Source organism: Helianthus annuus, chromosome 13, assembly GCF_002127325.2.
Source record: "Helianthus annuus cultivar XRQ/B chromosome 13, HanXRQr2.0-SUNRISE, whole genome shotgun sequence".
In the NCBI taxonomy this organism is placed as follows: Eukaryota; Viridiplantae; Streptophyta; class Magnoliopsida; order Asterales; family Asteraceae; genus Helianthus; species Helianthus annuus.
The window spans coordinates 162108029-162118970 of record NC_035445.2 but is presented as its reverse complement, the minus strand read 5'-3'; the positions used below and the strand labels follow the sequence as shown (position 1 = coordinate 162118970).

The following is a 10942-nucleotide window of genomic DNA, read 5'->3' as shown; positions in this document are numbered from 1 at the left end:
CACCTTTTTCCCTAAATCCACACCCTTCTATACGCTTCGTATAGGGCTATACGAAGCGTATAGGGTTGCTTTTCCCGACCAACTTCTGCACCTCGTACAACGTCACATCAGTCAACTTATACGGGGAGTCTAGGCCTGTACGAGGGGCCAATACGAAGGCCCTTAGACGCCTCGTATAGACCTATACGAGGCGTCTTGGACTGACCGATTTGACTATGAAGGGACTATGTCTGACATGACTTAAAGGCATACGGGGAGTAAAGACCTATACGAGGCGTCTTTAGCTCCCATAAAATGCAACCTACAGTGCGTTCTTGGTCCACATCCGAGGTTTCAACAAACAAACACTCACATTCTGTTTGTTTTTTTATTTGTGTTTGCGTTATTATCATCCCGGAGTGTTGAAATGTCATCATATTGGAACGGCAACTATATCTTCGGGCAATATTCTAGCGAAAACTGGGGGCACGAAAGCGTTCCGGTAACAGTTATTAGCGTAAATGTTATAATTACTTGTTGTTTTCGTTTATTATTTACTAATGATGATACGGTTGTCTATTTTGGAGGAGTCTGGCATTCCCGATTCTAATGAGCAAGAGGAGGTTGTGTCTAGTATACAAGGAAAACAAAACAGCCCGTTTCTAGATTTGAACAAGCATCCTCCTGTTGATGAAACAGCCCCTGTAGATGACTCATACCCTGCTAGTGGATACGGAGGAGACGGTGGATACGGAGGAGACGGTGGATACGGAGGACACGGTGGATACGGAGGAGACGGTGGATACGGAGGAGACGGTGGATACGGAGGAGACCGTGGATACGGAGGAGACGGTGGATACGGAGGAGACGGTGGATACGGAGGAGACCGTGGATACGGAGGACACGGTGGATACGGAGGAGACGGTGGATACGGAGGAGACCGTGGATACGGAGGAGACGGTGGATACGGAGGAGACGGTGGATACGGAGGGGACGGTGGATATGGTGGATACGGTGGATACGGGGGATACGGTGGATACGGAGGAGACGGTGATCATCAGCAATTCATTTCCCCGGGCACTCCTTATGTTCATCAAAACAATTCGGACGTTGGAGGATATGGTGGTTATGGTGGATATGGTAGATATGGTGGTGAAGCACCTCCCATTCTGGACAGTCTGTACTTAAAAAAGACGGTATAAATTACTATTTTATTATTAATATTTTATTATTATTAATTTTATTATTATTATTTTTATTATATTATTATTATTATTATTATATTATTATTATTATTATTATTATTATTATTATTAATATTGTCGATGTTACAGGTTTTCAACTCCTTAGATGAACTAAAGAAACGGATACAAGAAATAGCAAATGCGGATGGTTTCGTTATTGTCACCCGTCGATCAAAGAAAATCGGGGGAAGAACCGGGAGGGTATGGCTTGAATGTGATCGTGGTGGTGAGCACCAGAGTACAGCAACACTTAGAAAAGCTGGAAGCAAAAAAACCGGTTGCCCGTTTTACCTGCTGGCTGTCCGAAACCACCCGTATGAAACCTGGGAGATAAAAGACGGAACAATTGAACATAACCACGAACTTTGTGAGGACCTGTCGGCCCACGCGTTTGTGCGAAGGTTTACTCCAAGCGAAATGAAACTGATCGAGCAGCTGACAGCTCAAAACATGGAGCCGCGCAAAATATTTCAAACGATAAGGAAGCAGGACCCCGACAGGTTTCATGTTCAGAAAGACGTTCAAAACGTTGTAGCGAAGATTAGAGCCGAACAAAGACAAGGATTGACTCCCATGCAGTCACTAGAAAATGTGCTGATGAAGAACGACTTTATTTACGAGATCCGGGAAGAACCCGGAACAGAGATCGTAACAGAGATCTTCTTTCTTCATCGGGACTCGAGAGTCTTGTGGCGTGCATTCCCCCACGTCATGATGATCGATGCAACGTACAAGACAAACATATACAATATGCCCTTTATCCAGATTGTTGGTATGACGCCTACCAACAAATCGTTTATTATCGCGCATGCCGTTGTTAGTAAAGAACGGGGTGATAACTTTGTGTGGGTGCTTGAGAGGGTTAAGGCAATGTTGGATGAATGTATGGAGCCACGTGTGATTTTAACGGATAGAGACCTAGCCCTTATGGGCGCGTGTGCTAAAGTATTTCCAGACGCCTCCAGGCTTCTTTGCAGGTGGCACATACAACAGAATGTTATGAAGCACTGCAAGGGTGCCTTCACAGACGACGACTGGAAGAAATTTTTGTCATTCTGGGGTTCATTGATTGAGTCTCCATCCATACCCATCTACGACTACCACTTGCGCAACATGCGAAAGCGACTTGTGGAGTGCAAACGTTCTAGTAAGTTTTTCTAATAACATACGACTCACCTATGCAAATTTTATTAAATTATTTTTACTTTTTAGGAGTCTTCAAATACGTGTACGATAACTGGCTAAAAGACTATAAGGAGATGTTTGTCTTTGCGTGGACTGATAAGAGGCGCAACTTTGGTAATCGTACTACAAACAGAGTTGAGAGCCAACATGCCAACTTAAAGAGATACGTCGAAGATAGGAGCTCGCTGGACCGTATAGTTGGTTGTGTCCGGGATATAGTTGAGACACAGTTCGGTGAAATAAGGAAGACTTTTCGAGAAAGCATCGAAAAAACAATGAAACACCACAAACACCCGATGTTTCAACACCTACTTGGAAAAGTATCCCACAAAGCCCTTGACTTGTTGCATGGAGAGGCAATTAGGAGGCTAGATGTCTTGGAGCGCTTTAATTCATCATGTGGTTGCCAAATGTGGCACAGCTGTGGGTTGCCCTGTGCTTGTAGGATAGAAAAGTACATGCGTGAAGGTAATAATTATTGAACGTCGTACAACACTTGTGTGATATATTTCCTTTCCTTCATTTTACCTAAACAATATTGTTTTTAACCGTGCAGAGCGTCCGATTCAACTCGAAGACATAGACGTCTTCTGGCGGAAACTTAACTTCCAAAGTTGTAAATTGATAGACGACTCCCTTGACGTGGTCGAAGAGCTAGATGTTGTTAGACAACAATTACAGTCGCACCCTCCAGCTCAGCAAAAAAGCCTGCTTTCAAAGATTAAAGCGGTGTTGACTCCAACGAAATCTACCAAGAAACCACCGGTTGTCCAACAAAATACTCGTGGCCGACCAACAACAAAGCAGGTACAAGAAAGGTTGGACGAGGCCTCTCGTATAGATGAAGAATTGAGGAGAAGCTCCTTCGGTGATGCAAACACGTGCTTTGAAGGTTCACGACAAAGTAAGTACGATAAACCTCGCCACAGCTCGTACGTTCCGTCTCAAGCCTCACAACAGTCGGTTATAAGGTCCCAAAAACCCAAAGCGACCCTAAGCCGTTCAAAGAGTTCTAAGAAGAAAGAGACACGAGATGATCACGGTTTTCCTTTAATCATTGGGGACGAGTACGTGGGAATCATCGAACGGTTTAAGTCTGACATTCCGCCAGTGTTCCATCCGTACGTCTCGTGCATACGAGATGTGATGCCGGACGGTCATTGTGGGTTTCGGTCTGTGGCTGTGGGCTTAGGGATGGATCAGAGTTCATGGGGGCGTATTAGAAGGGACCTTGTCCAAGAAATGGATCAGAACGAATCGATCTGGTTCCCAATATTTGAAGCATGGGCTGCAGGTTATTTTTACACGCATCGTCAGGGCCTAATTTGGGATTCAGTGGCCGGTTGTGGGGAGAATCACTGGATGGACTTCCCCTTTGCAGGACTTCTTATTGCACAAACGTACGGTATCGGGGTGCACCTGTTAACGACAACCATGGGTGCGAGTTCCACTTACTTCCCAATACTAAGTCCTCCGCCTGAGGAACAACCATTATTCATAACGCTTACACATGTTAACGAGAACCACTTCATACATGTTAAGCTGGAAGGGGATTATCCTATGCCACCAGCACACGGGCTATGGTTGACCCACCGAAGACCCCACACAGAACAATGGGAAGATATGTACTTGCCACGTCTAGAATGGTATACATCGATAATGAATCCTCGACCAAGATCAAACCCCAGTCTTAATTACATAGATAGTTACACGGAAGAATGATTTTTGTAATTAATAGTATTTTTTTGGAATTAATAGAATTTTTTTTGTAATTATTAGTATTTTTTGTAATTAATAGAATTTTTTTGTAATTATTAGTATTTTTTTTGTAATTATTAGTATTTTTTTTGTAATTAATAGTATTTTTTTTGGAATTAATAGTGTAACTTTGTAATTAATAGTATTTTTTTTGTAATTAATAATATTTTTTTGGAATTAATAGTATTTTTTTAAATTTTTCTACAAAAAAAAACTATACGCTTCGTATAGAACTAGACCCCTCGTATAATATTGCACAAAAGACCATTTAGCCCCTGATAGGCCCCCAATATAGGCTTATTCCCGGGGCTCAAAGGTAATTTTACCCCAACCAGACGCCTCGTACAGACCTGTACGGGGCGTCTATTTGAGCGGGATTTTGAAAATTCAATTTTTGAATTTCTGAAATTCAAAATTTGAATTTTTTGAAAGTAGACGCTTCGTACAGACCTGTACGGGGCGTCTATTTGAGCGGTTTAAATTTGAATTTTGAATTTGAATTTTGAAAATCTTTTTAGTTAATTACTATTTTACCCCTGATATGCCCCCAGTATAGCCACTTAGCAGGGGCTAAAAGGTAATTTCAAAATTGTACGACTCGTACAGACCTGTACGAGGAGTACAGTTGAGGCGGTTACTTTTTCCCATTTCTTTTTTTAATTAATAAAATTTATTATTAAATTACCATTATGCCCCTGTTTACCCCTTAGTATAGCCTTTTTTCAGGGGCAAAATGGTAATTAACCATTCCAGAAATATCTTTTTGGAATGGTTAATTACCATTTTGCCCCTGATAAAAGGCTATACTAAGGGTAAAACAGGGGCAAAAATGTCATTTAGCAAAAAGCATAGACGCCTCGTATAGGTCTATACGAGGCGTCTAGGCTTCGTATAACACAGGGGGGGGGCCTAGACGACACAGATCACACACACAAACAAAAACACACACATATACGGTGCATTCTGATCTATACGCCTCGTACGTATTTCAACCGTATTTTTGAAGAATCGAAGCATCACCGGTACGTATTTCATCCCGTAGTTAAGTATTTTTGTCTCGTTTATGCCTTTAGACCGTAGGTTTGCCCTAAAAGTTGAATTTGGTTGGGTTTTGGGGGTTTGATGTTGATGATGATGAAGAACTTGTGGAACAGGACGCTGAGTATAGCCCTATACGAGGGCTATACGAGGGTCTGTTTTTTTTTTTTATTAATTATATTATTATTATTATTTATTAATTATTATTAAATATTATTATTATTTATTAATTATATTATTAAATATTATTATTATTATTATTATTATTTATTAATTATTATTATTAAAAACATTATTATTAATATTATTATTATTATTTATTTATTTATTTATTTATTTATTTATTTATTTATATTATTATTATTATTAATTATTGTTATTGTTATTAATATTATTATTTATTATTTATTATTTATTTATTTATATTATTATTATTATTAATTATTGTTATTGTTATTAATATTATTATTTATTATTTATTATTTATTATTTATTATTATTAATTATTGTTATTGTTATTAATATTATTATTTATTATTTATTATTTATTAATATTATTATTATTGTATACGTATACAGTATTTATTATGGAGGACGATCTGATGCCGGGCGATGACATTCACATAGAGCCGGTTCAGCAGGGTCCACGACGGAGACAGCGACCGCCTGTGGATACGTTGCAGGGGCATCCCTATCTAGAGTTTCCCGACGGCACTGACGCCGCCCGTCATTGCCAGAAGCTTAGGAGGATGCACGTTGGATCGCATGCATCGATCGACTGGGATGCGATGGAGGAGATTGCTGAGACGCCGAGAGTGCGTCGGTTTATACCTATCGATTCGCCGTGGCATCGTCTTTTTGATTTGGCGCACACGCCGACCTACAGGGAGCTGCTGGTCGAGTTCATTTCGTCATTCACATTTCACCCTCCTGGGGAGCCAGTGCCGATTCCGTACCCAGGTGAATGTTATTGATATTTATTTATTTATTTATTAATATTATTTATTTATTTATTTATTTATTTATTTATTTCTTTATATTATTATTATTATTATTAATTATTGTTATTGTTATTAATATTATTATTATTATTTATTATTTATTATTTATTATTATATTGTTTTATTTATGATTCCGTACCCAGGTGCTCCCCCTCCGCCTGAGGTTTCTTTCAGGCTTGCTGGCGTTCAGCGTTCGATGACGCTAGCAGAGTTTGCGGTGCGCTGTGGTTTATACATGCAGGAGGAGATCGAGACTGAGATCTACACAGCGGGGCTAGTGGTGGTTGAAAAACCCACTCTTGTTGGGTTTTGGCAGGTGATTGCGGGGGCGGATCATTGGGAGCATGACAAGTCGAAGGGGAGGGTGTCGTTTGTTAGCGACCCACTATACAGGTATGTACGTTTATTATTGCAATTATTGTGATTATATGCACTGTTTATTAATCTCTGTTTTTGTATTTCGCTAACACTATCTGCAGGTATCTGCACCATTTGCTCGCCACTTCTATATCAGCGCGCGGCTACAGCCGTGAGTGGTGTACGACCACAGATCTTTTTTTCCTATATTGTTTGTTGTATAGGAGGCCGTGCGCGCTAGCACACGGTCTAGCCCAGTACTTCGCCTCCGGCCATCACCGGCAGGAGCGCGGATTTTTGTATGGCGGGGCGTACGTGACCGTCATTGCCCGTTCATTTGGCCTCGTACCACATCAGGACCCACATCTACGGACGCCGGCCATCATGCCGACGCGGATGGGTATGCAGTCGCTATGGGGGATGAGGGTTATCAAGAGGTTCCCGGTTGGCCCGCGGTTTAAAAACCGCGAGGGGGGCGTATGGAGAGAGGAGGACCTACCAGAGCATTTCGAGGACGTTCATCCTCCTGCTGATCCTGCTGATGTAGTGCCCGTGGAGGACCCTCCGGAGGATCTAGACGGTGCAGCGGCGCCACAGCCACCGCCACCTGCCGGGGCACCTCAGTTTCCACGTCACGTTATTCGAGGTGGTGCCCCAGGAGCTGCGCTACATCCGGATGTACGAGCCAGGCTTGACAGGCTCGACGATTTGGTAGGTTGGTTGGTACGGGCGGAGCAGGATAGACGAGAGAGAGAGGGATTACCCCCGATACCGCTTCCACCGGTTCGAGCACCACATCAGCAGCAGCAGCCGCAGCAGCAGCACCAGCCGCAGCAGCAGCATCAGGATTCAGATTCGGATTTGGATGCATAGACCTGTTGTTGTTTTTATTGTTATTGTGGATGTACAAACTTATCTTCTATATTTTTGTTATGGATGTAAACAGTTATCTTATATATGTCATATTTATGTTTGTTTTCAGTTATTCGGTTACTCAATGATTGTTCTCTTAAATTTAGATAATACGGAAACAATATAACCCCTGAATATAATACGGAAACAATATTTGAAAGAAATAAAATTTTAATCGAAAGAATAATATTTAAAAAAGTAAAATGTTAAAAACAATATAATATATTTAAAGAGCCGATTTTTAAAATAGTTGATTTAATCGACGCTGAAACAAAAAAATTTTTTAAACTTTTTATAGTGTAAAAAACAAAAAAAAACAAAACTTTTTTAAAAATAAAAAAAAAACGATTTTTAAAGGCAAATAGTTAATTTTTAAAAAACAACAACTTTTTATAGTGTAAAAAAGAAAAAAAAAACTTTTTTTAAAACCTAAAAAAATTTCATCAAAAAAACACATCTTCAAAAACCATCCAAAAAACCAACCCAAAACCCACCAAAACACCCCTCATTTCAGCCAAAAAAAAATACCAAACAGAGACGCCTCGTATAGCCCCATACCCTGCGTATAGGGTTCCTTAAACAACGTGCCTGACACCCTCTGTACACCCATCGAATTCAGTGCATGGACGCCTCGTATAGGTCTATACGAGGCGTCTAGGTTTGCAAAAGTGTGGATTTAGGCGCAGTGGGTGTCCGGATAGGCGGAGCCTTATTGAGAGAACCGCGAGAACCAATGTGAACACAACCTAAAATAGCTAAAAGAACCTACCCCCCCCCCCCCCCCAAAAAAAAGAACCTAACCCCCCCCCCCCAAGCTAAATGCTAAAAACTAAAACACCCAAAAAACCTAAAAAAAACCTAACCCCCCCTCCCCCAAGCTAAATGTTAAAAACTAAAACCCCCAAAAAACCTAACCCCCCCCCCTCAAAAAAAAAAAAAAACCTAAAAAAAACCTAACCCCCCCCTCCCCCAAGCTAAATGCTAAAAACTAAAACCCCCAAAAAACCTAACCCCCCCCCCCCCTCAAAAAAAAAAAAAAACCTAAACCCCCCTCCCCCAAGCTAAAATGCTAAAAACTAAACCTAAAAAAATCTAAAAAAAATATAACAAAATAAAAAAAAATTTATTTTTTTTAATATTTTTTATGCTTAAATCGCTACTTTAGTGGCAAAAATGCTATTGATTATTAGACCCCCAATCTAAGGTTGGTTCTGAGTTCTGACAAGTTGACCTACTAGCTCAGAAATCAAATTAAATCAAGAAATGTGTTTTGTATATTGAAAAATGGATGTGTAGAGTTTACATTGTGTGTCCTATATATAGAGGGCGATAATACAACCAAAACCCTAAACTATCAATAATATTACACTGGTTTAGTATTGATCGATCTCAAGAGTTTAGAGTTAGTATTTTTTTATCGAGTTTATGGTATAAATTTATTATTCTAGTAATTTATCACCAAATTAATAAAGTGCAGAAATTTTTAATGTCTATTTATGTAATCAGTTTTTTTTCATTGAGTTTATTGTTTACATAATGAAAAACTAAATAACGTAAAGTGGCTTTTGAGACATAAAATCCATCATGATCATTTAGTGCAATAAGGCAATGTAATTCACCTCAATTTGTTTTGGTTTATGCTTATTTTTGATATAAACTAAAATAAGTATATATTAACTTATAGTGGAGTTAAATTGTATTCATAATTATCTCATTTCTATAAATTAAACTTATCTTTTACCTTGTGAATTTAATAAGATTTTTAATAACTTAGTTATGAGTTTTAGTACTTCCAAATATAAGTTATAATAAGACTAGAGATGGAGAGTCTCATCCTCAAGAGGATGGGCCGCCACGTAGGAAGGGCTTGAGGGTGATGGACCTAGGGGGTGGGGGATGAACCTCTTTATATATATATATATGTATGTATGTATAGGTATATGTGAGAGAAGGAGAGAGGAGGTGGGGGCGTCGAGTTCGGCTGGTGGGAGCCGAAGTTGCCGGGCTTGGGGCGGTGACGGGCATGGGGTGGGGAGTTTGGGGCGGCGACGGGCCTCCATACCGCTTAGTCTAATAGATAACTTTTTCTCAAACAACTAATTTACGTACAAGTGATCATAAGTTATGATCGACACTGAGAATTCGTGTACCTTGTTTGAACTCGAAAAAATGTGCTATTAGGCTTTAACATGATTTAAAGAACATGCACTCTTATATAGAAACACACACTATATGATAAAGCTTAAACATGATTAAAACACACACACATATAAAAAAACTAACTCAAAACATAAAGTCTCTAAACTTGCAATCTGGAAGTAGACTAAAACAGTTATAACCTAACCTGCAAGTAACAAGAAAATGGTGGTGTATATTGTAGAAGGCAGTGGCAGAAAGAGAGAGATTGTATGAGAGAGAGAGAGTATATGAATGTTTGAGTGAGTGGTTTTTAAGTTTCTCCGGTTTTAAAAACCGATCAACCGGTTTTGTGGTTTCTATGGCTTGATAGTTGTCTAAGTGAATAATTAAGCTTATTGCGTTTTGCACGTTCCAGACAAGGGGGCGGCTTACCGTAAGAAACATAATCTGAATCTTGGGGTCCATATATATATATATATATATATATATATATATATATATATATATATATATATATATATATATATATATATATATATATATATATATATATATATATATATATATATATATATATTTAGGGAGGGGCTCATGCGAGAACTCCATTTATTAAGAGAACCGTGAGAACCAATATGAACACAACCTAAAATAGCTAAAAAAACCTAACCCCCCCCCTCCCTCCCCCAAGCTAAATGCTAAAAACTAAAACCCTCCAAAAAACCTACCCTCCCAAGCTAAAATGCTAAAAACTAAAACCCCAAAAAACCTAAAAAAATCTAAAAAAAATATAACAAAATAAAAAAAAATCTAATTTTTTTTAATATTTTTTATGCTCAAATCACTACTTTTCGTGGCAAAAAAAAAATTAATTTTTTTTTTAATTTTTAATTTTTTTGGCTTCGAAAAGTAGCGATTTTAATATAAAAAATATTTAAAAAATTTTTTTTTTGTGTGATTTTTAGCTATTTTTAGGCATTTTGGTTGTGTTCACATTGGTTCTCGCGGTTCTCGCAATAAGAGGTGGTTCTCGCATGATCTTCTCCCTATATATATATATATAGGGTGGGGTTCATGCGAGAACCGCGAGAACCAATGTGAACACGTGACATTATTGTAATTACATGGAAAAGTTTAAAATACCCGCCTCCCTCGTTACAACATATAACAACGAACGTCAAATAAAAAATAAATTACACACTAAATAACATCTCACGTCCGAGAAACCAAATATACGATCTAACAATCCGTCACAGCGATCATACGAACAATCCATTCTTCATAGGCGATTTATACGAAAAAGCGATTCTGTACGCTCAACGATATCACCAA

The 10942-nt window shown here is 38.9% G+C and overlaps 1 protein-coding gene across 1 annotated transcript; it reads left to right on the top strand.

The window, feature by feature from the left end:
- Window positions 1-1584: 1584 nt before the first annotated feature.
- On the top strand, window positions 1585-7676 carry LOC118485518. The gene is made up of 4 exons (XM_035981708.1): window positions 1585-2370; window positions 5784-6164; window positions 6349-6598; window positions 6685-7676. The coding sequence occupies exons 1-4, from the start codon at window positions 1641-1643 to the stop codon at window positions 7433-7435; spliced, it is 2112 nt and encodes a 703-aa protein (XP_035837601.1). The 5' UTR covers window positions 1585-1640; the 3' UTR covers window positions 7436-7676.
- Window positions 7677-10942: the final 3266 nt, after the last annotated feature.

Bases quoted from the DNA above. Each gene is read 5' to 3' on its own strand.
- LOC118485518 (XM_035981708.1), top strand. From the start codon at position 1,641: ATGAAACTGATCGAGCAGCTGACAGCTCAAAACATGGAGCCGCGCAAA. The intron at 2,371-5,783 runs GTAAGTTTTTCT...ATACGTATACAG, and splicing joins TGTGGAGTGCAAACGTTCTA to TATTTATTATGGAGGACGAT. The intron at 6,599-6,684 runs GTATGTACGTTT...CACTATCTGCAG, and splicing joins GTTAGCGACCCACTATACAG to GTATCTGCACCATTTGCTCG.